The 27,500-nt window shown below is 44.3% G+C and overlaps 2 protein-coding genes across 2 annotated transcripts in view; both read right to left on the reverse strand.

Moving 5' to 3' along the window:
- The window catches only part of LOC109979055 (coiled-coil domain-containing protein 42 homolog), a 1,011-nt gene extending 968 nt beyond the window's left edge, over positions 1–43 (reverse strand). The window contains exon 1 of the mRNA XM_020628146.2: positions 1–43. This exon is cut by the window's left edge and continues 968 nt beyond it. Coding sequence (XP_020483802.2) covers positions 1–43 — 43 coding nt within the window.
- Positions 44–3,254: 3,211 nt separating this feature from the next.
- Positions 3,255–27,500, reverse strand: part of LOC109996436 (polypeptide N-acetylgalactosaminyltransferase 10) — a 64,686-nt gene continuing 40,440 nt past the window's right edge. The window contains exons 5-14 of the mRNA XM_065963102.1: positions 20,702–20,887; positions 18,257–18,440; positions 15,698–15,815; positions 10,371–10,478; positions 6,772–6,993; positions 5,404–5,520; positions 4,471–4,620; positions 4,148–4,324; positions 3,829–3,984; positions 3,255–3,746 (exon numbers count right to left, since the gene is read on the reverse strand). Coding sequence (XP_065819174.1) covers positions 4,160–4,324; positions 4,471–4,620; positions 5,404–5,520; positions 6,772–6,993; positions 10,371–10,478; positions 15,698–15,815; positions 18,257–18,440; positions 20,702–20,887 — 1,250 coding nt within the window. The 3' untranslated portion in view covers positions 3,255–3,746; positions 3,829–3,984; positions 4,148–4,159. The remainder of the gene's footprint in view (positions 3,747–3,828; positions 3,985–4,147; positions 4,325–4,470; positions 4,621–5,403; positions 5,521–6,771; positions 6,994–10,370; positions 10,479–15,697; positions 15,816–18,256; positions 18,441–20,701; positions 20,888–27,500) is intronic.

The following is a 27,500-nucleotide window of genomic DNA, read 5'->3' on the forward strand; positions in this document are numbered from 1 at the left end:
GCTGCAACTCCTTCTCCACGTCTGAGATGGAGCTCATGGTCATGGCTCTGCTGTTTCACCCAGAGATTTTTAACACAACAAATGAAAACTGTGAACTTTTCTCCTCTCAGTGTTCAAGTTTTATAAGTTCTTTTGAAAAGAAACATGTATCATACAAAAATCCTTAATGGGCCGGTGTGCTGGAATGGAATGCAGCAAACCACGTTGTCATAGCAACCACCTTTGCAACCCAAACATTCTTAGCCTGATTGGTTGTTTGAATCAGACCTGCTAAGTAAAAAAACAAAAAATGTAAATTAATAAATTCCATTTAATATTTTTAGTGACATTCAGTGATCAAAGTGGCGCAGTGGTTAGAGTGCACGCCCCATGTATGGAGGCTCTGGTCCTCCAGGTGGGCGGCCGGCCCAGGTTCGAATCCCACCTGTGGCTCCTTTCCTGCATTTCATTCCCCTCTCTCTATCGCTCTCTCTGGTTTCTGACTCTATCCACTGTCCTCTCTCTCTGGTTTCAGACTCTATCCACTGTCCTCTCTCTCTCTCTCTCTCCCTGGTTTCAGACTCTATCCACTGTCCTCTCTCTCTCTCTGGTTTCTGACTCTATCCACTGTCCTCTCTCTCTCTGGTTTCTGACTCTATCCACTGTCCTCTCTCTCTGGTTTCAGACTCTATCCACTGTCCTCTCTCTCTCTGGTTTCAGACTCTATCCACTGTCCTCTCTCTCTCTGGTTTCAGACTCTATCCACTGTCCTCTCTCTCTCTGGTTTCAGACTCTATCCACTGTCCTCTCTCTCTCTGGTTTCTGACTCTATCCACTGTCCTCTCTCTCTCTGGTTTCAGACTCTATCCACTGTCCTCTCTCTCTCTGGTTTCAGACTCTATCCACTGTCCTCTCTCTCTCTGGTTTCAGACTCTAACCACTGTCCTCTCTCTCTCTGGTTTCAGACTCTATCCACTGTCCTCTCTCTCTCTGGTTTCAGACTCTATCCACTGTCCTCTCTCTCTCTCTGGTTTCAGACTCTATCCACTGTCCTCTCTCTCTCTCTGGTTTCAGACTCTATCCACTGTCCTCTCTCTCTCTGGTTTCAGACTCTATCCACTGTCCTCTCTCTCTCTGGTTTCTGACTCTATCCACTGTCCTCTCTCTCTCTGGTTTCTGACTCTATCCACTGTCCTCTCTCTCTCTCTCTCTCTCTGGTTTCTGACTCTATCCACTGTCCTCTCTCTCCATTAAAGGAGAAAAAAAATATTCTTAAAAAAAAAGAAAAATCCTGATTGAGGGTTGCTTGGTTGTGATTTTCTGTTTTTATTTTCTCAGTTGTGTCCTTGTGCTTCTTGTTTCCCGGCTTAGTCTTTGGTATTTCCTGTTTTATTTTGTAGTTCATATCCTCGTGTTTATCTACATCCTGTGTTTGTTGATACTTTTACTTTCTTGAGTGTGTCTTAAGTATTTCCTGTTTTATTTTGTAGTTCTTGTCCCCTGTGTTTTTTGTCTTACTTCCTCTCTTTGCATTGTTTCCTTTCATATTGATCGCCCTGATTCTCTTCACCTGTGTCGTTAGTCTCACCTGTAATGTTCCTTCCCGGTTTGTTATCCGGCTCTTAACCGTCTTCTTAACCGTCCACTTCCTGTTATCCTCAACCTCGTATTCTCTAAAGCAGCTATCAGCTGTTCTACCTCGTCAGTCAAAGGTGCTGATGTTGGTTTTCACACGGCATCTCAGAGCGTCCCAAAAGTTCTCTCTTTCCACTTTAGGGTGTAAACATTAAGTGGAATAAAAACCTGAAGTTGGAGCAGGTCCTGCATTGGCACCAAGCGTTTGTTTGTGTGACCTTGATGGCATCAGACAGCCAATATCTGCAGACTCATTCTCTGAGTATTGGATTCTCCACTCAGGTTGATGACTCACTCCATCAATAAGAGAAAAGTGGAAGTGGCAAATGATCTGTGGACCTCAGCAGCTGCTGTCCTTTGTGTGGAAATGTTGGCTGGCTGTGCAGGTCCCCCCCCCCCCCACCCCGCTGAGCCTGGGGGGTGAGTTAGTTTGACCCCCTGCTTTATCACATCTCCAATAAAATGTCTGCTCCCGTATAGGTGCTGAGTCACACACCTGAGGGCTCCATTACACTGTGGAGGGGGCTCAGTGTCTGGGACAGGTCTGCTCTCTGTCCCCAGAATCAGAACCAAACATGGAGAAGCAGCGTTCAGTTTCTATGCTCCTTATATCTGGAACAAACTCCCAGAAAAACTGCAGGTCTGCTGAAACTCTCAGCTCTTTTAAATCCAGGTTGAAAACTCACCTGTTCACAGCTGTCTTTAATTAAACAGCTTTAATAAGATTTTAAACTTTTACTCTTTGAATTGCCTTGTTGTTGAAATGTGCGACATAAATAAACTTGCTTTGCCTTATTGTCACTGTGAACGAAAGATGTTTCACAAAGTCTTTACAATCTTTGTTGCACGATCATGTGAGTGAAGAAGCGGTTGATCTCATTTAGATTCAGTTACTAAATGTGGGTCCACCTCCTCTCCCCTATGTAACAGCTTTGGAGCGCTCTTCCTTTGCGAGCCTGGTCTAGAGCTGGTAAATCTCGCCGTTCCTCTGCAGTCGAACTAAGTGGTGCTGGTTCCCAATTTAACCGGCTTTTATGAAGCGTAGAAATCCTTTAACCAGCTCGGCCAGAAAGTAAAGATGGAGAATTCTGACGTTTTCTTAATCAACTCTTTCAAACAAACGTTTATAACAATGAAAATGTTATCCCCATTATAACTGTTATCCACTCTTTTATGTGACAAATGAGGCCTCATCTCTACCTAGCGTTTTTATTCTGAGCGTCTTTTTTAGTAGAGAGTTTTTGCAGCAAAGGATGGATACCTGGAGAAAAACCTCAGTGCCCAGGGTCATTTTTCTAAGCGCTCTACCTTTTCTGTGCAGCCCTCTGAATGCTCCAGTACAAAATCGTTAAACTTTTCAGAAAGATGTTGTTGAAGTCACCGGCGCTCTTTTCCAAATGTTTGATATTCCCCCTTGTTTTGCCGCCAACAGATCGTGTCTTGTACCCACATCCTCCTCGCTCCGTGTCTGATCAGAGAAATAAACGATCTCAAATAAAAAACAGAGCCGGGTCGCTCACACAGCGGTAACCGTTGTCAACAGACTGTTGTCATGGAGACAGGAGGGAGGTGCAGCGCTTTTCGTCCCAGAGCACAAATGCTTCATAATATATAAAAATAAAATGTGCAAAACGTTTTTTAGATTTGATCTATAACTTTATTGCTCAGTAGAAAAATAAACATTTGCAACTTTGGATACGAGTTTGTACAAGTTGTTGATCTGACAGAGACAGAGACTTTGTTGCGCTTTGCAGGAACACTTCTTTACAGTTTTTCGAATGTTTCCTCCAGCTCTCACAGAGTTAAAGCTGCAGAATCAGTCCACACAATATGCTACCAAGGTACCTCTGCACAAGGGGGGGGGGGGGGGGGGGGGGGGGGGGGGGGGGGGGGGGGCTGGTATTTCCTATTGTTGGAAATGCTAAGGCAACAGTTGAAAAAGATGTGATGAAAGAGGCGTTGTAAAAGACAATCTGTTGAGTCCTACAGAGTCTGTGTTTTAGGGAGTCACACGAGAAAGACGGGAGCGTCCTCACAAAGTCCCAACACTTAGAAACACGTGATGTCCAAAGATCAGGGTGTCAGTGCTCCATTTGTGCAGGACGATCAGGTTTCACCACGGCTCTCCCATCCTGTTGTAGGACAGAAAACAGGAAGTCAATGACAGACGTATTCTTGAACGTGAATTTGATTTAAGCATGTTTTCTCTTTCACCTCCTTCCTCATCACAGACTCGTGCTGTACGACTGTAATCTGGATGTTGATAACGTGCGGTCTCTTCAGCTCTCAGCCCGTGCACCAGATCCCCCGCAGATCCATGAGGAACGTCGCTGAAGCAGCACAGTGTTCACCTCTAGTTTGGATTGTGATCTGGACGAGAGCAAAAACACAAGCAGACATATCAGATGTCTCACAGAGGACGGTTTATTTATAAAAAAAATTGTTTTGTTGTTTGTTTGTTTTTTAATTGTTGTTGTTGTTGTTGTGTGTGAAATGTTTTTTTAAATTTAATTTTACATCCTGGTCATCTTACCACTTGATTGCCTCAGTTGGCGCCCCGGTTGAAGTGGTCCAGCACGGTTGCGTTGGTTCTCTCAAACAGCCACTGCTGGCTCAGGGAGGACGGGTCGCACGCGTTCATGAAGACTCGCCGCTCGCTCGGGCTGCAGTCGATGCAGCTGTTACTGACGGGGTGATACAGACTTTTATCCTGGAGGGAGGAGGAGACGGTAGGCTGAGTATTATTTAAGAAAGGTATGATGCAAAAGTTAAAGATATTTTCAGAAATGCGTCTAACTGGTCCAGCGTTCCATTGCCTGTAACAACTGAGCAAAACCAGCACCCCTCCCCCCGTACCTTTCTGTAGCGCCACAGCTGGTTCCCCTTCATGCCGTGACAGTCGTACAGGGTGACGGGGCTGCTGTGGGAGACGGCGTCAAAGCACACCTTTCTTGTGTGCATGGGGTCGCCCACCCGGATGTCCTCCCTCCAACCAAATGTTAACACCTGCAGGAACAGAAGAAATGAATGGCAAAACTATCTGAATGAGAAGTTTTGAGGAAACCCCTTTAGACTTGTGTATGTTATGTTTGAAGGTGGGGAGTGAGTCTCTGTCTCAAATTAAGGAGTTTAAGTATCTTGGGGTCTTGCTTGAGATCGACAGGCGGTCTGTTGCAGCAGCAGCGGTAATGCAGGCGTTGTAGTGAAGAGGAAGCAGCTGAGCCTGAAGGCAAAGCTCTCTGTTTACCGGTCGACCTTTGCCCTCGCCTATGGTCATGAGCTTTGGGAAGTGACCGAAAGAATGACATCATGGATACAAACGCCCAAAATGAGTTTCCTCCAAACAAACAAAGATGCTAAGAGCTTAGCTACACACCAGCAGACAGAGCAGCTAGCACACGTTCTCATTTTATCTCTTCCATATGTACCATAGTTTTGAGAAAAAACATGATAATTTTAAAGCTGCAGAACAGTATATCGCTCAATTTTCCATCTGGCAACACTGCTGCTGCTGCCACAGCGACCTGGCCCTGATAAGCGCAAGAAATCTCACTGCATGTTTGTTTAAAGTATACAGTAAGGCCCCGTGTCCACTTAGCCTTTTAGCGCACAGCCAGTATGAAGGATGGAGTTTGTGCACCCCCCCTGAAATGCTTCAACAATGAACCATATATTAATGTGAGTTCAGATGTCATTGTCCTTTCAGACACATGCAGCTCTTCATGATCCATACTCCATAAATGTGTGAATGTAAAAACCTCCAGAGAAAGAGAAATGAATGACCCTCACCTGGCCGTGACTCCAGCCCACCTCGCCCCGTGATTTCACACAGCTCTCCAGGCGGATCGGACTCCCTGACACAAAGTGTTTGATCTCCATACACATCCCGCTGCCCATGTTCCGTATCTGCAACACACACACACACACACACACACACACACACACACACACACACACACACACACACACACACACACACACACATGTACACACATATAAATGCGGCTTTATGTCAAACAGCACTTTTAGACATCTTTGGAGAATTCACACCAGAGTCCATCATGATCGATCCAGCAGAATACTGGTGGTGATGGGTATCTGTTAAAGAATCATATTTCTGTACTTGGACCTCCTACATGTGACACTATAAACAAAAACCTGTTCTTATTTATTAAACACAACTGAACATGGACCTGCGTTCCAGAGGACTCGGTGCTGTCAGTTTGTTTGTTAGTTGTGAACCCAGATCGACCGGTCCATGGATTGCAGCGTGCAGGAGGAGAGGGCAACGACCTGTCTTATTGCAAACCTGTTTCATCATTGTTTTCACTGGAAAATGTTTCCATCAGATGATGCACACTCAGACCAGAATGTGTATGGACGCCTTTACAGCTACCCATCTTTGACCTGGTGGGTGTACCACAAAGTACCACAAAATTAGAGAATGAGCCCGATCTGTTGAGCCTGAAGTCAGAGTTTTCAGTTGCTCTCTTTTTTTTTAACCTGGCTACATCACCATGTTAACTGACTGTTAACCCATGGCATGGTCGGTGCTCATTTTGTTCAGAGTGTAAATGGTCTGAAAGTGACTTCAATTATAAGGGGGACCGAGTTCCGACAGACCAAATGTGAGACAAAGAGTATGTTTGTGCGTGACAATGAGGGACATGTTACCGGATTAGATATCGATATAATGTCCAAATTATCCTAAAAAAAATCAAGCATTGGTACCATTAGCTTATAAATATTAACTGTGCTTTACCACAGGCTGATTTGGGTTGCACACACTCTGCAGGTTATGCATTCTTTCACAGCTGCGGCTGCAACTATGGCCGCTGCTTTTGTACCTCAAATGAGATCAATGAGCAATCTCTGAGTCTGGAAAAGTGAGTCTGCTGACATGTCTGAGTGTGAGTGCTGCACAGTGTGGTGAACTTTAATCTGTCTTTTATGTTAGCGCTCACACAGCCAGGAGCAGAAAGAGTTAACACAGAAAGTTAGTAACCACCTTGGTGATACTCTATATCTCTAACTGCGACTTCCAGCTTTGTTTAGCTAGCTTATTCAAAGACAAAACTGGGTATGTTGAACTAGCTTCATGGTATACCCCTCTGACTTCCTCAAAAAGGCAAAAAAGCATCATAACCGGGACCTTACCCATCCCCAGGCTGCAGCAGGAGGTTCCACAGGGGGGTAGTGTTTGGGCAGATCCCAGGCCACCTCGCTCATGAACCACTTAAAGTTCTTGCAGTTGAGGCGGTTCCTCAGCTCCTTCTGCGCCGTCATGTCTCCTGCAGAGAGGTGGCGGTACTCGGGCCGGCGCTGGTAGACGAACTCGGCGTACTCGTCCATCCAGACCTCGGCCACACGCTTCAGGTTCTGAAATCAAAGAGAAAGAGAGCGTCAGGTTGTTAAATGAATTGACCAAAAATGCTTACATTCGACTGTTTTATGAAAACAAATGTAAACTTGATCTGCTTTAAAGGCTTTATATGTGATTTTTTGATCCAGCAGATGTCGCCCTTGAGCACCAGCATGAAACCAAAACAACTCGCGCTGCATTGTTGTGTTAGCATGCTAATGCTAGCGATCTTTATTCTGCTGGTATCTTCACACTGCATGTAAATTTACCTGAAATGAGCGTGATCTAGAAACACAGTTAAGCAGTGAGTACAGTATGTTATTCTTCTTTTCTCTAGTCCCTCAATTAAACAACTTTTATACACGAGGGGAGGAGTCAGCCGGCCGTCCCGGCGATGTAAACAAAGTGAAGATAGGACTCTGAAAACTCTGAAAACATCACAGACAGTGGGACTCGGGTGTTACACCCATTGTAGACAGTCATGACTCACTGAGTTATTTTCAGAGGAGATACTTGATTTCTACATTTAAGTGTGAAACATCACATAGAAAGACTTTAAGTCATGGGGATCGTTCTTGGGGAGTTTGTTGGACAATCTGTTTTATTGACTTTAATAACCCAACATACATCCAAACTATCCGACTCAGTAGCACGTTACAAAGTGTTCACCATGGGAAGCCGACTGAATTCCAGCCGACCTTTTCTGTTAGTCTGCATGAACGAAAAAGTGAAACCTCCAAAAAGCTAATAATCATGATTTGCTGTTCAGAACGAGCAGATTTATGCAAATGTTTTCCTCTATCTGCAGGGAAAGGTTAACTCAGGACCATCAGCATTCCACCAATGTCCCGTTTAAAGACCATGGGTCTGAATGAAAAAATCAAAACAAAAGGCCAGTGCCTCCGAGTGGCATACTGAGCCAACCAGAGCCGAGCTGCACGCTGCAGCAGAGGCATACATAATGAACGGCGCTCAGCCACGACGACCCAGATGATTTGGCGCTTTTTAGACGATTTCTCATTCTGTGGAGGTGATTTGAATGTAGTGCGAGGTGAACAAAGAAAGTTAAGCTCATTCTTTACGGTAACACCTGCAAAGGCTATAAGTCGTAGATAGAGGATCGACTGCACACTACTGCGTCTCATCAGGGGGGTCTTTTGTGAGTGGAAGCTGAGCCGACTGTAAAGTGCTCTCTCATGCATGCAGAGGAGAAAGACGAGGGTGCTTAGGAGAGAAAGTAGGGAACAGAAATGAAACAATCGGTTATTTTGGCTCCACTTAAACGCTCGCTTCAACAAGGCTGACGTTTGTCTGTACCTGTGTATGTGTGGGCGTGTACTACCTGTTCTCCATCCTGACATCTTAGTCCAAGGCCTAATTATTCAGCAACCCCTCTTCCTGGTCCCTGTTCTATCAGTTATTGCTTTAATTCTACAATTCTACAATTCTCTTAGCAGACTCTTTTATCCAAAGCGACGTACATCAGAGAGTAAGAACAACACAAGCAAGGATCTAGAAAAAAGGGAACAATGTGAGTAAGAGCAAACGATCAGCTTTGAGTCTGATTGGACACACAGGTGCTGACAGGAAGTGACCAGAGGCAAAGCACAACATTGAGGGCAGTTCTTGAGAGCTCTAATCAGTATAGAAACCATCTTATAAGTCATCGTTATCAAACAAAAACCATCATCATTACCATCATCATCATCAATAATATGGAGACCATCATCATTAAGTTAGTAGGTATTCATGAAATACCTCACTTAGACCGTAACACCGGGAAGGTTGCGGACGTAACCCGGGGATAAAAATAAAATTATGAATGAATTGAAGTTATTTTTTGTTTTATAAAGAGACGTTTTCCTTCTAATCTCGTATACTTGTGTAATTGTATTCATGTGAAAAGTGCTGGAAGACACAGTCTTCTCTCTGCAACCCAGTCACAAAACTTGTTGTTATCTGTTCCCAAAGTGCGTCTTGAAATGGGCAAAAGGAGTCTCAGGTACGCTGCTCCTGCAGCCTGGAATCTCCTGCAGGATGATCTGTGTCTGGAGGAGCTGGTCTCTTTAAATCATTTTAAAAGTAGATTGAAGGTGTTGGAGGAAGATGCTTTGACTGATGACTTTCTGCTCTGTGACTCAGGACATGTTAAACTGTGTTTGTAATTACTCTGTGTTTTAAGTCTGTTACTTTTTGTTGTGCTGCTGCCCCTCTTGGTCAGGACACTCTTGCAAATGAGCTTCTTAATCTCATTGAGGTTCTCCTGGTTAAATACATTTTAATAAAAATAAAATAAAAGCGATCAGTCTGGAGTCCGCCCAGTCTGAGACCGAGTAAAAACGCTTTTGATTCTGAGACGAGACCTTCAAAAGGTGGCCTCGAGACCAAGACTGATTTGGAGTACAACAACACCAGTAAGTGGAACCGCTGCACACGGCATCACTTTACTGATCTGCAGTCGTACGTCCATGTAAGTAAGTGGAACAACGAGAACTTAAATAAATAAATAAATGTAAATTATTAAAGAGACCTTCTCTCCTACAGCACCGTCAACATTAAGGCTTTAGATTTAGTTTCTGATAAATACTTCACACACACATTTTATTCATATTAAAGTAGTTTACAAGTGAAGCATAATTAAACGTTATAACGGGCCGTTAGTTTAGGATGACCACGGACTCGCACTCTACCATCTCACACAAACCTTCTTCAAATAGAGAATAGAGAATGGGTTTGAGCCGATCGTCTTAAACACACCAGGTGTGCACAGAGAGGTGCTGCTGTGTTGCTGTTAAATTACTTAATAGGACTCAGGTGAAGCGGCAGCTGGGAGAGGACCCGTATGGACTCCGACTTGGAAGCTGCCGGACTTCATAGCCGACCCACACCCATGAACTTGTTCTTGAAACCAGCCGAATCTTATTATGTGATACAACTAAAACAAACAAACCTGGACTCAGACAAAGCCTTGGCTCGTCCCTCATCACAAAGCCTAGGGCTAGCTTTTTGTTGTTTATGTTTAGCCGGTGCTAATTCAAAAAGGTCCAGACTGAACTGTGTTTTAGGGATTAGGTATTTACATCACTGCAATCAGCTGATGAAAATGTTACAAATATAAAAGCTGAATTCACACATTTAATCGATCATTTTAGTGTCTAATAATAGTTTGACACTCTCAAATAATGAAGTTTAGCAGCAGACTGGAACAGATCCTGGAATAATCTTCCCTTTGTAACAAGCAGGGAATGTTTTTGAATCAGGAGTCAGTTTAAATTTGTTGCTAAATGGAATTGGGACCCCGAGAATCTAAATCATGCGATATTGAAAGATTCCCACTCCAAACAGAGACTTTGAATAATCTGCTGTATTGTGCGTTTTTGGTCTGAAGGATTACCTTTGCCAGGCTGATCCCACCGGGGACTTTGTAGGGGACGTACTTCCTGTAGATGTGTCCTACCCTGGAGCACGGGATGTCCTCCATCCGACCACCGCACATCCATACCTGCAGAGAGAGAGAGAAAGAGAGAGAGAGGAGAGAGAGAGAGAGAGAGAGAAGAGAGAGAGGAGAGAGAGAGAGAGAGAGAGGAGAGAGAGAGAGAGAGAGAGAGAGAGAGAGAGTGCTTTCATCACCTGATCCTTTGTCTAACTTTACACTCAGAGAAAAACTTGTAGAGAAGAAAGTATCATGAGGTACAGCGGTTCTAACAGACTTATGAATCCCCGGAGACAAAGAGGAGGGAGACGGGGAATTCAGAGGCATGGGCTGTAAAGATGAAAATGAGCGGGATAGAGGAGGAAGAACAGAAGTGACCACGTTTCACCTGAGCATGAGGGATGGATTCAAGACGCGTCGAGCCACTGGGGAAAGCCACAGAATCTGAGGCCGGGTATACACTGTACAGCCATATAAATGTCATCTCACACTGGATGAGTGAATCTTTTATGACACACAACCCAAGCTCATGATTTATGTGCTCACACTGTCACATTGGTCCGACCATCAAACACGACCTCACGAGTGAAATCAGGACGAAGCACTGACAATAATATAGGAAGTTTCCTTTTGAAACTTGGTTTCCGTTTCCAAGTTTCAGCAGGAGCAACTTGGGGTTAAGTGGCTTGCCCAAGGACTCATCGGACATGTTGCTGCAAGAGCTGGGGATTGAACCCCTGACCTTCTGGTTGAGAGATGACCGACTCAAATGCGGCTAAAATACAAACACAGTCAAAAATGCTCTTGGTCTGGGGCGCTGATATCCTAGCGGTTATGAGCCGACCCATGTACATTAAGAGGCAACGGTCCTCAGCGCCGCCACCATGGTTTTGATTCAAATGTCTGCACTTTGCAGCCCTCAACTCTCTCTCCTCCCAACACTTCCTGTCTCTCTTCAGCTGTTCTATACTCTCGTCTTCTCTCACACACTAACAAATATTCCCCGTCAGCTGGAACTCTGCAGATATTCTCCTCCATTATATGTCCTGCCGACGTTTCTCTCTTTCATATTTTGCAATAAGAAGGGGAAGACGCATCGAAACAGGCATGGTGGCTGTTGCCATGGAGCTTTCAGATGCTGTCTGACATTTTGCATTTGAGCAATCAGGAAAAATATTTGTGTAATCATGTAAATAATCAGCCTTTTACTTTACTTATCGTCGGTCCTTTTGTTTACAGTTTCCTCTTTTTCTTTCTCACTGATCAGACTTTTGCTCTCTGTAATTTTTCTCGTTTGCGCTGTCTGACTTTTTGTTTGCGATTCTGTCACAAACCTCTCGAGTGGGTGGGCTTTATAAGGAATGCGTCCCAATTTGCTAATGAGTTTATGAGTGACAGCTCAATGCCCCGGACGTTCCAGGAAGTCTTTGATTTTTTTGGCACAAATATGATTCCATATAAAGCAAAGACATTTGGGAATCTGATCGTGGTTCTGCTTCCACTGAGCAAGGGTGTACGGATACAACCAGATATTTCAATTGTGCAAGAACTTCCTCCAGCCAGTTGGAACCGTGATTGGTCCATTTCCGTACTACAAATGTCATGTGACTGAGCTGAGCCAGCCTGATGGTGTGATTTCAGCTGTAATCTGCCACACATTGAGATTGATTTTTGTTTTAAGCCCCTTAATAAGTTTGTTTTAAGAGTACAATAAAACATCTTTTTTTTTAAAGTTCTGTATTGTTTTCTCCTCCATCTATCTCCAACACAGACATCCAGCGGCTGCTCCTCGTTGAAATCCTCCAACAATAATGAGGACAAAAGCTGTGATTCTCTTTCTCGGGTTGCCAGAGTTGAAAATAAACCTCGAGAAAGGAAAGTGAGGCCATGAAGAGGATCAGGAAGAAAAGGAGGACTTAGAGACGGCGGGCGGGAGGGAAAATGGGTTTTTGTTTTGAAGACAATGGCGGAATAAAAAGAGAAGAAATTAAGCGTTACATTTAAACATGAAAACAAAAACAAGGGGAAGAGAGTGAGGTTCAGGGCTTCAGAGGAGCTTTTTCTTTATTACAGGGAGAAGTTTGTTTTTATCTATTTGAAGGTTAGACGCCGGAGGAAGCTGCTCACAGGTCTAGAGCACGGACAGGAATATAAAATAAACGTGTGTAAACAGATGTTAGAACCAGCTGTTTGACCTTTGTATACCTACAGTAAGGAAGTCCATGACATACTCCTCAAATTCAAAGGTCTGTCTCTTCCCAGAATAGAGTTGATGGATCTGGGATATCATTAGTGCGGATAACACCAAAACCTGCTGATGCCTGATTGGTCAAAACAGCTTGCACAACACTGCCGATTCACCAATCTCCTCTTAATGTAGAGCTCTTAAGGCAGAAGGGACCAAAGCTGACACCCAAGAGGTTCCAGTATTCCCCCAATGGAGGCCTGATAGGACTATATGATACCTCTCTGATCTGATTCTGCCCTGCATACTCTAAGGAGGCATCATTTCCCTTCTTCACCCTGTACACCAACAGCTGCATGCCAGGCATCTCTCCTTCAATCTCTAAAAGTTAATTTACCTCGTCCCTAGAAGGAATGAGTCCACCTATAGAAGTCCGCCTTCATATGAAGGCTAATGGATGCCCCAATACAACCTGCTGCAGAAATGTGACTGACAAGCTAGTCATGAAGATAAGGAACAACAGAGGACGTTTGTACAGGATGTTTCCCCAGGATTGTTGAGGATTTAACATATTCATGGTGCCCAGAAGTTCAAGATAATTATTAAGACTTGAACGCATACTGGATTCTGTTTTGAAACATTGATGTCTTCAGAAGGATGCAAATGTTTTTGGGCTGAGCTCCACAGACAGAGTAAAGGAGGTGAACCAGTGAATCTCTGACCATAACTAAAATATACTCTCTCTGCAAAGGCCGTTAAACCACCCAGGCACATCCGGCCCTTAGACTCTGAGTTGCCATCATTTTTCACTGCAGCAGCAGCGTCCCCTCCCTCCCCCCCTGCTCTGTGTGCTGCAGATGAAGCTCCCACACTAGCGAACAGACTCGGATCACACAGGAGAACAAAACTACAGAACAACAGACTTCACTCCGCCTGCATGAATAAAAGATGGAGCTTCAAGACTAAAATCCAGCTCTGACTAAAAGTGCGACTAAAAACCTGAATTTGTCTCCGTTGGTGTCGTTGGATAAATAAAACATAAATGCATACAACGTTTCAGCGTCTCCTGTGTCCCACCCAACCGAAAGGCTGGAAGCAATAAACGAGAGACTTTGGATGGTTCAAGGTCAGCGTTGGATGTTGCACCGTTCTGAATGGACTGACAGTGTGCCGGGTTACATGTAGACTTCATTTGGGTTCTGGTTGTCACGACGACTCGAATAGAAGTCGCACAGAAAGTCAGTGATAAGCATGATGGATAACGTCCACCTCATCGACCCTGAAAGTTGTTTTTCTGTCAGACCGTTTGATGGTGGTGTCATGAAGTGTTGTAGAACTCGAAATCGGTCTTGGTCTCGAGACCGCTTTTTTAAGGTCTTTTACACGATATTGTCTCGGCCTCAGACTAGGTGGACTCCAGGTTTTACGGTCTAAGTTTGTGACACGCCTCCTGCACACAAGATGATGATTATCAGTGATATTGATCCCTAAATGTCTTGGTCTTGTCTAGGTCTCCCCCTGTCTTGGTCTTGGTCTTGACTCGGTCCTGATCCCTAAATGTCTTGGTCTTGATTCAGTCTCGCCCTGCCTTGGTCTTGGTCTTGACTCGGTCCTGATCCCTAAATGTCTTGGTCTTGATTCAGTCTCGCCCTGCCTTGGTCTTGGTCTTGACTCGGTCCTGATCCCTACATGTCTTGGTCTTGTCTAGGTCTCCCCCTGCCTTGGTCTTGGTCTTGACTCGGTCCTGATCCCTACATGTCTTGGTCTTGTCTAGGTCTCCCCCTGCCTTGGTCTTGGTCTTGAGTCGACCCCTAAATGTCTTGGTCTTGACTGGGTCTTTTTCCCTGTCTTGGTCTTGGTCTTGACTCGGTCTTGGAGCACTCTGGTCTCGGTTAGTCTGGTCTTGACTACAACACTAGTGTCATGGGAACTCTGAGAGGTGATGCTGCATTTTCATGACAGCTCCTTTCTGAAACAGTCCTGAATAAAAAAAATCATCATCTAATTATTATTTTAATGTTTGCTTTTTAAAAAAAGTTTCACTCTAGCCGACTCTTACTCCAAATAACAGATTTTTTTCCGGCTCCATCCAGGGAGGTTTAATTATTTTTGTGCCTCCAGAGCGGCTCTGTCTCTGAGAAATGTTTGCATAACAGAAAGTCCAATCTGCGGGTGGGAAATAAAAAAGATCCAGCAGTCAGTTTTACGGCTCGCTCTATCCTCTCGCTCGGCTTGTGAGGTCAGATTGCCTCTGCGCTCGGTGAGATTATTTCACTGTGTGAGTAGACAGTTCCCAATGTTCCCACCGCAGTGTGACCAGGATGGAGCCTTTTTGATTAAGTGAATGCAGTGATTGTGTTTCACATGCGAGCAGGACCTGGCAGTGTGGTTGTAAGGATTAGTAAGAGAGCCTGTTAATCTTCTCACCTCAGGAGATTGGATGTCTGCGCTCTATCAGCTAATGGGGATCTTAATAAAAAGGAAACCAAATTGAATATCTGAGGGCAATAAGTAGACCTAGGAGGCACAGCTGGGCATGTGCTGATAGCAAAAAATTTAATAGCATGATAATCTCGGCTCAAATAATAACCTTGGACGAGGATATTATCTCAGTAATTACTTAAATAAGATGAAAAGCTTCACAACAATATTAAAACATTAGAGGAGTTTTTGAAGGCTCAGCAATGGGGTCGAGGCGGGTCGATCGTTCCTCTCCAGCTTCATAAAGAAGAAATCCTCAGGGTCTTTAAAATGCTCAGGGTCAGGGTGGAACTACAGTCCTCCATCTCAGAGGGTCACTGTCCACACCGACATATAAACACAAGTCATCTGTGCAACAGAAATTACACCTTAGCTGCATTTTGAGCATAAACATAACAAATGGTGTTTCAGGTTTAGATTAGCAGTCGTGGTAAAAACTCAGGACTTCAACCCGAGCCTGCAGGATCAGTAAGTAAGTTGTATTTTTGGAACAGGTCTGGTCATGTATAACTAAGCTCAAAAGGAAACGACAAACTGAGCAGGATTCTCAAATACACATATTATGTGTTGGACCCTGATGCCATGAGGAAGGAGCTCAAATCACCGTTCTTCCATCCTTTACCTTGAAGGAGATCTCGTACTGCTCTCCTCCCCAGATCTCCAGACCCGTGTCATATCCTCCCAGCTCCCAGAACCACTTCCTGTCCACGGCAAACAGTCCGCCTGCCATCACCGGTGACCTGCAGAGACAGGAAATACAACACAGACATTCATTCATACAACTATGACAACATCTGTCAGCTCATCACTTTTGAGTAAAACACAACGGTGAGGACTGAAAATCAAGCTTCTCCTCAAACAACTGAACTTCCAATGGGAACTTTTAAGAACACTTTTGGTTGTCTACAAGAGATTTGATTTCAAGATAGCATGAGCAGATATAAGAGATATTCTTTAGTGGCGCACTTTCTTGAAACTTCCTGTACGGGTCGTCTCACTTCTGGAGAAGCTGTTCACAAAGTTGCTCTGCTCATATTGTTTGCATTTATTACTGTAGAAAAAAGAGCGAGTAGATTTTAGTGTTCTTGTGTGTTGTCGAAAAGCTGTGAGCTCATGTAGTCATCGTGCCAAATCTATATGAGCAACTGCATCTCCTTATGAGTTGACACGTCTGTCCACAATTCATCATGCTGCTGTTGTGGTAACGACAGACTATAGCAATCCTACCCATAATGCACCTTGTTCTTTTTACAGATTAGGTGAGATATACAATCGTCGCCTTGTAAGGATCAGGGGAAAAATGGCCGTACACAAAATCTTTCTCTGATCACTCCTGGAGCAAAATCTATCTAGATGTTGATTTTCATGTCCAATATGGTCAACGTGTGCTTCCTCCACTCTGATGCTGTGGCACAGATGGCTCAGTTTGAGCATATTGAGGGGAAGTATTGTTTACGAGACTATTGTGTGAAACAAAGTGTAAACATATGTACTGTAGGCTGAGAAGTGGATTCTGCTGCAGGGCTTGTCTGAGAGTTTTTTTACATACAGTATGTACGTTCTTCACTGTGGAGTCTGAGTCTTGGATTGATTCCACTGTAACTTTTCAGAGCCGACAGGATGAAATATTGAAATGACAGAGAAGCAGAGTCGGAATAAGAGCAAGAAAACAATCTACAGAGCTGCAGACGGCGAGTCAGAGTGCATGCATTTACTGTGCCTCCATTTCTCTGCAGATAATGAAGATGCTCTGAACAGTGCAGAACCAATTAACCCACAACAGAGCCGTGTGGCTTCTGTCTGCTGTGACAAGCTCTGTGTGCTGCTGAGGTGCACGGCTTGTTAGCTGCTCTATCACCGCCGCACTTGATTTAAGCTGCAGCACACCTGAGGCAGGGAAATTGGGGCAGCAGGTGCAGACACACACAAATAATATATTTGATTTCTTTTTGAGAGGAAACCAACAATCTCCGCCGCATGCCTTCCTTAAACCCCATTAATGGAACACTGATCTCAGCAATCAATCAAAACGCAATTGGATTTTTCTCATCTTTTTTCTCTCCACCCCCCCCCCCCCCTTAAAAAAAGAAAAAGAAATGCAGCCTTCCCCTGTGCAGAAACATCCCAATACACACTTGCAGGTTGTCATAGTTACGAGCTTTCTCATCAGGTAGAAGTCGGAGGCAGGCAGCCAGCAGGTAGTCTGCTCTCGCCAAAGTCGTCCCTGAGGAGGATCAATTAAAGGCAAACAGGGCAGCTCCTGTACAGTCAGCAGCGAGGAACACTCGGGGGGGGGGCTTCCCACGCCTCCTGAGCTGTGAGCACAGATACGAGTCCCACGGTGAAAGCCGTCGAGTCTCTGCAGTTTTTCTTCTACACGGGTGAAAAGGTTGGAAAGAATCTAGCTGTGACTACAGAAACCTTTTTTTATTTTTACACCTGAAGCCTTCTTTTCTTCTTCAGTGTTTTGAATGTTTCTTCCGTTTGCATTTGACACACATTTCCACCTTGACAACGGGATGAGAGTTAAAACTTTGGCAGACAAAAGGTCAAGGTCAGTGTAACCTTTCTGCCTCCTTACACCAAGAATTCAAACACTGATGTAAACGGCCTTTGGCTCCTTTACCACAAGTCACTCCCTCTCTCCCTGATTTCTGGCTCTATCCATTGACAGAGCCAACACAACTGTCGATTACAAATTGGTTTAATGTTGAACTGTAATGACTCTGGGTGGATTTCACCACCACAGCACCCTTGTATTACCTTGTATTATTCTATTATTGTATTTTTTCTCCCTTTATTTAACTGATGTACATATGTTTGATTTTTAACTTCTTGTTATTTTTGATAATTATATTTCTGTTTCTTGAGCTGTTGTGACAAAAAAAAATTCCCCAATGGGGCATCAACAAAGTTTCTCTTTATCTTTATTGTAAAATGTATTTATTTTTGATTATTCAAGACCAATCTGTGAATCTGTGTCAGTCAGGAAAGTAAGACTCAGAGTAATGTAACACTAAAAGGCAACCAGAGCATGACATCATTCTTCTTCTCTTTGTTTTGATGCTTCTGATGTCTTATGTGATCTTTGAATTGTCTTGTTGCTGAAATGTGAGATGTACATAAACGTGCCTCCCTGTAGGACACTGACAGACGAGTCTTAACTTGTGTTGTCACTCACTCAAAAGGTTCACTGGCGTCGTCCCTCTGCAGCTCCGGAGGGATGGGAATCCGCTTGTAGTACATCTCCCAGTCGAACGCTCCTCTCATGGCGTCCCCTGCCTGCGTGTCATAGCCAAAGTTATCGTGGTCGATCACATCGATCATCGGGCACACGATGGTCTTCCTGTTCTGGGCGATTCGGTCTGAGAGACACAGAGAGGGAGGAAGATGATTCATGTTAAAGGCTTTATATGTGATTTTTTGATCCAGCAGATGTCGCCCTTGAGCACCAGCATGAAACCAAAACAACTCGCGCTGCATTGTTGTGTTAGCATGCTAATGCTAGCGATCTTTATTCTGCTGGTATCTTCACACTGCATGTAAATTTACCTGAAATGAGCGTGATCTAGAAACACAGTTAAGCAGTGAGTACAGTATGTTATTCTTCTTTTCTCTAGTCCCTCAATTAAACTACTTTTATACACGAGGGGAGGAGTCAGCCGGCCGTCCTGGCGATGTAAACAAAGTGAAGATAGGACTCTGAAAACTCTGAAAACATCACAGACAGTGGGACTCGGGTGTTACACCCATTGTAGACAGTCACGACTCACCCGCAATTCACACATACTCCGTCAGCGCCACGGTTTTGCTCCGGCTCGCGTCCATTCACACTGGATCCGTTTCTGGATCCGCAGCGGAGCGCACCCATGACACATCACAGGAGAACTACAAGATCCCGCGGGAATAAAGAGAAAAACATGCAAACAACATGTTGCTTTGTCTTTCTGAGGATGCATTGTTGTTCATTCGGTTCCTGTTTTGACGTCATGTTGATAAAGTGATGAAAAATACGATCGTGAGTCCGTATATTATGTTTTATTTTGAAATTGACCGGACGCTCTGTGCGTTTCCTTGTCTGACTTCCTGTCCGGGCCGTCATATTCTGTCCAGCTTGACACGTTCCTGCAGCGTACTCCGGTGAAAATAGACTCGCTGCGTATTTGAAACAGAGCAGAGCGCAGCGCCGTCGGTGTCACGCGCTGGAGACGGACCGCAGCGCGCCCCGTGTGAACACAATGACTGACTAGAGTGGAAGCTAAGTACAACGTAGTGCGCGGCGCTGACGGACCGCAGCGTGCACGGAGTATGTGTGAATTGGGCTTCACAGAGTTATTTTCAGAGGATATACTTGATTTATATTCTTGAGAGTGTGAAAAATCACATATAAAGACTTTAATGGAGAGGCTGGTGTTGTTGTTTGGATAAGTTAGAGTCTGAGCAGGAAGTTGATCTGTGTGTTTGAGCGGTGGGAAGGGTTTTGCCAGTCTATCAGTTTGTTGATGCAGGTCGCTCGCTCGGTGGAAAAATGTTTGATGAATGGATGAGTAAGTGATATAACAGCTCCCTGCTGGTCCCCTCGCTGCTCGAAGTCAAATCTTCTCCTCTGTATATTTTTATTAGTGTCCACGGTATCTTATTTATCTACAGGCTACAACAGCCAAACAACACAAGACTTTAAAATCAAACCTTCCTGTAGCACTCACGAGAGAGAGAGAGTGACTCAGTCTGTCGTTCATCGGTAAACATAACTCTCGGTTTCAAAAATCAAGAAGACACAAGAGAGGGAAACATATGTTGGAGAAATAGGGCGCTAATCGTCTTTTTCTGCAAATCACATAATAGATCCCCTGATATGAACATTCACCAGTTCAACAATTTCAACAGACGGCTTCAAGTGTGTCCCTGGCTTAAGCTAGTACTTCATCATTTCTGCTTCACATCTTCTTTAATTGACCAGTTTTATTTTACACTATGGTGCGTATTGTGGGTGAAATGAAGGATAAAGCAGGAGGCGGGGCTACATGTAATTGAAACATCTCAGAGGAAAATAACAACCACTCTTAAATATTTAAGGGGCGCCAATAGCCCAGCGGTTATGGGTAGTCCTCATCACAGCAGCTGTGGGTTTGAATCTGACCCCGCCTCTCTCTTCAGCTCGCTCTAAAGGCAAAACTTGGCAAAAAAATATAACTTAATATTCAAAGAATTGGTGCATAAAAAACAATTAAAAAAAAAAAAACACTTTGTGATATGAAAGTTAGAAAATGTTCCCTTTTTTTTTTTACCCGTTTTCTAGCTCGAGTCACAAACAAAAATAAACAAAACAAAAGCCTGTTAGTTTCACAAAGCTGTTTCCCGAGTTCTGTGTACAAAGTCTGACGTGGAGGTAATGTGGGTCGCAGGGTTTGTTGGGAAAGTGGCTCCATGTTGGGCGGGCCCCCTGCAGGGAGACAGAGCTGAACCACAGTCCCTAATTGAAAGAGATAATTGAGAAAGTGTCACTGATTGGGTGCAGGTCCATGAGGCAGACGAGAGAGTGCACCGCCTCACTGTGGGGTGTGTGTGTGTGCATTAGAGTGTGTGTGTGTGTGTGTGTGTGTGTGTGTGTGTGTGTGTTTCTCACCGAGCAGTGGAGGCAGCCAGTTGACGTTGGCCTCGCAGTGAGAGTCCAGGAAGGTGATGACTTCTCCTTTGGCAGCTCCGGCTCCCAGCAGGCGAGTCCTGATAAGCCCCTCCCTCTTCTTAGTCCTCAGGATGCGAACCTTCGGCATCCGAGTCATGTACTCCTCCAGCGCCCCCTTAAGGTGCTCTGCAGAGAGCGAGAGGAAGAGGGCGAGATATAATCAGCAATAGATTATATTTGCACAAATATAATCGATAAGACGGCTGCTCCATTTGCCCAGTCCCTGAAGTCCGCACCCTGGGTGTCATTCAGGACTCCAAATCCATCACCAAGTCTGCATCCCACCATCAAAAAAACATCTCCAGACTCCGGCCATCACTCACAGACCCCTAAGCAGAATCCCTCATGCACGCCTTCATCACTACCTGTCTGGATTATTTTAATGGAGTCCTATTCGGGGTATACTAGCAAAGCTCTGGACCGTCTGCAGTATGTGCAGCACATCACCTCCCCACCATAATCCACCTTCACCAGCTCCCAGTCAACACCTGCATCACATATAAAATCCTCCTCCCTACTTACACACCTCAGCATGTAGGCCTTTCACCCCCTCTGGCCTCTCTGGCCTCCTTCACCCCTAAAGAGAACAAACCATATGGCGTATTTTAGTAGGCCAACCCTGAAGTAGCATCTCCATGGGGTCTAAAGAGAATCCTCCTCTGGGATGTTTTCATTGGATTTTGGATCATTAATAAATAATCTCTGTGTTAAACTCACGTTTCTGAAGCGTAGGCGTTTTGTTCAGCAGGATCATCTTCACAGATGAACGCCATCTTTATGATGTTTGAAGCGTTAATGCGGCTGACAGAAGTAAAAAGCTAACGTTATGCTAAAGCTAACTACACCACGGTGGGATGATTGTGACGTCACTAGCGTTATGCTTCAGACGATCTCTGATAAACTAATCCACGTAGTTTAATAAATAGTTTACTAACATAATATTCACCTTAACCTAAAGATTAAACCTACAGGAGACATCTCCGACTAGTGAGAGAGTTCCCGCCCTCTGTGTCCGGCGTGATGACCTTTAATGTCCCCGACAACCACTGTAGTCACATTTAGCCACTTGTTAGCAACCGCCTTTTTAAAGACGAGTAAAAACTTCAAACTTCACAAGTGGAGGTATTACCTAACGTAGTTTATGTGCTCTAACAGAACACCAACATCTCTTCAGCTTGTGTTAACCACAGACCTTATTTCAGGAGTCTAACCACAAACACATTCAAAATCCCCGTTGACTTTTAGACGTTAGACCCCATGGCGCTCAAATGCTAACTCACTTCCTGGTTTTAGGAGTCATTCCTGTGGCGCTCTAAAGGCCGACCCGAAACCTTCAGTACTCAGACACTAGTTTGCTCTCTATTCCCCACACCAACCTGCAGAGCCTCCAGTGTTACACCCCCCCCCCCCCGGAAATCTCTCCCCATAAACAGCAATGCTACATCCTTCCAAGATATTATTATTAATTTTATTATATAGAAACTTCTCTCATAAACAACCATGATGACAACATGTTTACTGGCTCAGACTGCAGGACAATCTGGATACAAAAAGCACCTCTGAGTTGTGACCCAAACGTCGACCTCTGGGCCTCAGCTGTTTGAAATAAGCGTAAAAAAGAAGTGTTGATGTGGTGAGTTCAGATTTATTCACAGCCTGGTCAACTCTGCAGTGGTTTCTGCAGTGCTTTGTGATAAACTGGCACCTCTTTCCAGGATGTATACCTCCCCTTCTTGCACAGTGCTGGCTGGCATTTTGGATATTCTCCAGCCCGCACCAACACTCTGCACCAGATAAGAGGTTTAAAGATGGACAGATACTTCAGAGGCAGGGAAGGATGGATTCAAGTGGGGTAACTTTTTCAGCCACAAAAGTTCAGCGGGTTCTCGTTCTCTCACTGTCCACTTATATCTACTCTTTTTATATTTTGTATTTTAAGTTAAGCTTTAAGTTGTATTTAAACTGACACTTTATATTTTAGGTTTTAAAATGTTTAGTCTACCAGCACTGTTGTTAATTTACTGCTCTGTGTGCCTTTGAATTGGGACAAATAAAGTTTTTTGAATTTGAATTTGAATTCTTTACATAACAAACCTTCGACATGGTGTTAGAACAAATAACTTTCTCTTCTGTGCTGTCACCTTGTTGATGCAGATGTGGAATCTGATCAGTTGAATAAGACTGCTTTTTACCGTTGGGGTAATTTCCTTTTACGACTACATTTCTTTTGACTGCATCTGTTGGATGTGTCTCTGATGTGGGTGCAGCCGTTGTGTACATAGATGTTGGGAGCTACATAAGAAGCATTTTCACATTGATGCATGATTGCTCCCCTCTCCCCCACTACTTGTCTGGGTTCACATTAGTTGAACACTTCTGTATGTTCACACTCCGATACAGCAGGGGGCAGTATGCACATAGCTGGTTCTGCAAATCTGCCAAGAAAAGCAGAAAGAAAAAGATGTAACCATGGCAACCACTCACAGACTCCATCCAGAGTCCATCCTGCTAACTGTGGAAGTTTTTGTTATTTCTGAGTTGCATCAACGACCCTTCTTCCTGCGTTCACATCCACCGTGCAGGGAGACGACAGCTTTTTGAAGCGACAGGAGGACGTTTTGAATGACGTCATAAAGCGGTCCACTTCCTGGTTTGAGCACGATTGTGTTCACATCTCCATGCTGGAGTACACATTAATCATGCCTGAGACCTCCTCTTCAAGTGGACTCGGGCACAGTACCTGAGGACGGCACAGACTGTACTATCTAAGGGTTTTCATTGAACACTTGGGTCCATTCATCACTCTGAGTTCATCACTTCAGAGATTTAACGTCTCGATGAACATGCATGGCGAGTCAAAGAATGAGCATGAGTAAATAAAAACTCTGGGGCTTGTTTTATATATCGTATTCATGTGTTTGCAACGGCTTATAAATCCATATTCTTTCTTCATCAACTCATCGAAGTAACTTTTTATTCCCTGAATATTATTTCTGTTTTCTATCAGAGAAAAAAAATCACGATCTCAAAGCAGAGTAATTCTCTCAGTTTCTGGTAGACGTTTAATTCTGAAAGCAACAATTTGCCCCGCGACTGCCCTGCAATCAAATCGCATCCATCACAGCAATCAAGTCAAAGAGCTCTGTGTGTGCACAGTTTAGCTCCCATTACTCCTAAAGGGATGTTGGATAAATGGCCTTTAATGGAGAGAAAGCTTTCATATGTAGACGAAATCTCCATTTATTGTTAGGACGCTTTTACTTTGAGATTTAAGAGCAATAATCCGCGATAAAACGTCCATCATCTCTTTGACTTATTGGTTGGAGGGAAATTAAAAAGTTGGTATTTTTAGAAAGGGAGTTTTGTTTTTGTGGCAGATTTCCTTCGACCTTGGAGGAGGAGACTTGTGAGAACTTCTGACTGCGGTGTGTTTTTTGTATGTTTGTCTTTAGTGCCATGAAGAGCCTTCAGGTAACGCTTCGGTCTAAACGTGATACTCCCTGCGACGATGGTGCAATCCACCGCGTCTCAAGGAAGTAGGAGGTAGGAGCCTCCCCATCGCGGTGAGAAAATTGGATTTTATACACTTGAATCTCATTCTTGAGGATAAGAGCATGAGCCCTCAGAGCTCTGAATAGAAAATCATTTCTGAAGCAGTCAAAACATGAAATGTAACTTTGACAGCTTCTTTACAAAAAGCCACAATACCGGTGGAGAGAGCGAGCGAGCGAGAAAGAGAGAGGCTGTGAGAAGCTGAAAAGTCGACCTTTTAACTTCATCTGTTGGAAACTTTCTTTGCTTTCATGTCAGCTGCAGATAGAAGTGAGCTGGAGTTGACAGCGAGTGAGATAAACAGAAAGGGAAAATAGTCTGAGAGGCTACAGTTTGAATAGAGATGCACACGACCTGCAGCGAGAGGGAAAATTATGACTTTTTATGCTATAATCGCGGAGGAAGATTTGGGCTTCTGAACATCAGAAAAGAGTGTCAAAACCTTCTTTCAGTTTCCTCACTCTGCTCTGTCTCATCTTTAACTCTTCAAAACTGATGTTGTCTTTTAAGATCATGATGTGTCGGCCTTTCTTTATATATTACTTATAACTTTATATATTACACAGCAACTCATCACACATGTTTTGTGGATGGTCCAGGGGCGTAGACAGGAAGTGATTACTGGATAGGGTTAGGGGTTTGTCAAGCGTCTGAAGTACAAATCAAATCTTTTGCATTCCTATTCAACTGGGTGTCATGTGTGAAACAAAGAGATGAGTCCTCTGATAACACATGATATAAGACGTCTACCCTGCCGCCAGGCGCGTCTCACCCGTGGGTGATGTGGGTGTTGCGACATCCACACTTTCACTGAAACGTATTTACATCCCTCACACTTTGTACCAGTGGAGTCATCGATGAAAACCTATTGGTCAAGTAAGATTTATTAAGTGACAATTAAGCCTTTATTATCTTTTGTAACTTTGTCTTGTTGTATGTGTCAACTAACATTAGTTATTGGACATTAAATGAAACAGAATGTGTTGATTTGCTAGAGGGTGCTAATATACTAGCATTAGAACACCTGCACTTTTGAAATCGCTGCTCCTCCCCTGCCTGCAGCATAAGGACGCAGGATGAGTCTCCATACTGTGATCAGTTCAGCTAACAACTGACCTTCCCCTCAATCTGATCCCTTCACTCCCAGCTGAGTGTTTCCTCTGTCACCCTCCCCTCCTCTATCACCTCATCAAAGACAAATCTCTGATCTAATCCGTCCATCTTTAATTTTTTTATTTTTTTATTTTTTTAGATTTATGTGACATCCTTTTCAAGTTCTCTTTCGGCCCTGAAGGTCAGCCATCTTTATTTTTGCGTCGCTGTGTTTATTGTGTCGCACAGCAGCCGACCTGCTGGCTGTAAAGTGTGTCATTGCAACAAGGGCAGAAGGTCACCACGGGGGGGGGGGGGGGGGGGGGGGGGGCAAGCCCGACTGTGACGCTTTATAAACGCTCACCCCCGAGCAAAGTGACGCTTACATCATCCTGCTAATGACAGGAAGCTCGGTTAAAATTAATCAAGGGAAGACTCGCCCCGCGTGTGAAGAGAGCCCGTACTGGAAGAGGGGTTTGGGGGGGGGAGGGGGAGATCAGAGTGTTTAATTATGATTGGATAATTTTCACTGAATAAATTGGAATACGGCTCACACACTGTTTACCGACAGCAAGGAGGCAATTAATCACGCTAATGAGAGCGAGCTGATGTCGGCAAACACATTAGTCTTTATTAGAATGTGAGGCGGGGGAGATCGGAGGGGCTAAAGGAGCGAGGGGGTCAGGGGTCATTTCACAACGTGAGGCGACAAGGAACCTCATCACACACACACATGCAGGTTTGGCTGATAAAAGTCTAGACCGTTTCATCAGAGTCGACTTGAAATCACCGGAACTCGCCGCCTCTCTGTTTGTCTGCCCCCCCCCCCTCCCCCCTACAGACCGTCACTCGTCTATTCAGCGGCAGCCCTCTCTCATTTGCTCACACGGCACCGTGAGCACCTCAAACATGAATTAGAAGATGAAACACTCGGCGGTCACACGTGTGAAATGCACATGTGTTTTTAGCTTATGTTTGTCTTTGCTTTGATGCTCAGTGACCTGAAACAACACCAGCTGATGTTTAAAGGAGAAGTCTGTCAATTCAGCTCGTTCACTGCATTGCAACCACTGAATCTGTAAAATGACCCTTTCAGTGAATCAGGTACACAGACGAGGACTCCTACAATTCACTTTAGCAGACCCTTTTTATCCGAAGCGACGTACATCAGAGAGTAAGTAGAACACTAATCCATTCATACACCGCCTGCAAAGCAGTGGGAGCAATGTGGGGTGAAGTGTCTTGACCAATTACACATTGGACATGTTACTCAGCTGGGGATCGAACCCTCGACCTTCTGGGTTGAGAGGCGACGACTTTGCCATTGAACCACATCCGCCCCTACTTGCAGATATTTGTCTTGATGTATAAAAAAGAAAGAGAATCTACCGGTGGGTGATTATGGTGATTGTGAATATTCTTTAGTTTCCAATAAAGCTTCAAACGTCAAAGACATGCTCGTATGTGTCATGGCTACCGCTGAAATAAAACAAAGCAGTATCAAGGCTCATTAATAAACAGCCTTAAGGGCCAATCACACCGAGACGCTTCACCAGCAAAACCATTCTTTTCTTTTGGTATGGAGCGCCTGGCCTGCGTTCCTTCTACTAGTGGTTTTTCAGACTTGCATAAAATGGAAAATATTCTCAACTTTTCAGTCACAGAGTCGCACAGCTCGTCACTCTGTGGCTCAGGAACAAATAAAAACAATCAAGAGGCGGGGCCTTACTACTTCACCACTTCCTTCCCAACGAAGAACAACTGCTCTCCTTGTTTTGACTGCAGTGAAAATGGGAAAAACCAAGATGAACGGTTGATATTAGCGGTGTTCTCAACATACTTTTTACTCTTTTTCAGTTTATCATCAACCCCAAATCTCCATCTCTCATCTTTTTATGTTTTGCCCTCCCTCCTCATCCCGTAGAACGTCAAGGGCAAGAGCTCGACGTCTGTTTGAGTCCCATTTCTGTCCGGGTTACCGTTAGTGTCCTATCGTTCTATTGCACTTGCAGCCCGGCTCCTCAGACGCACCATGTCTGTGTTGCCCAACGCACTTTCAAGGCATGTTTTGAGACCGCACCTCATTGAATCATCT

The sequence above is a fragment of the Labrus bergylta genome, chromosome 14 (assembly GCF_963930695.1).
Source record: "Labrus bergylta chromosome 14, fLabBer1.1, whole genome shotgun sequence".
In the NCBI taxonomy this organism is placed as follows: domain Eukaryota; kingdom Metazoa; phylum Chordata; class Actinopteri; order Labriformes; family Labridae; genus Labrus; species Labrus bergylta.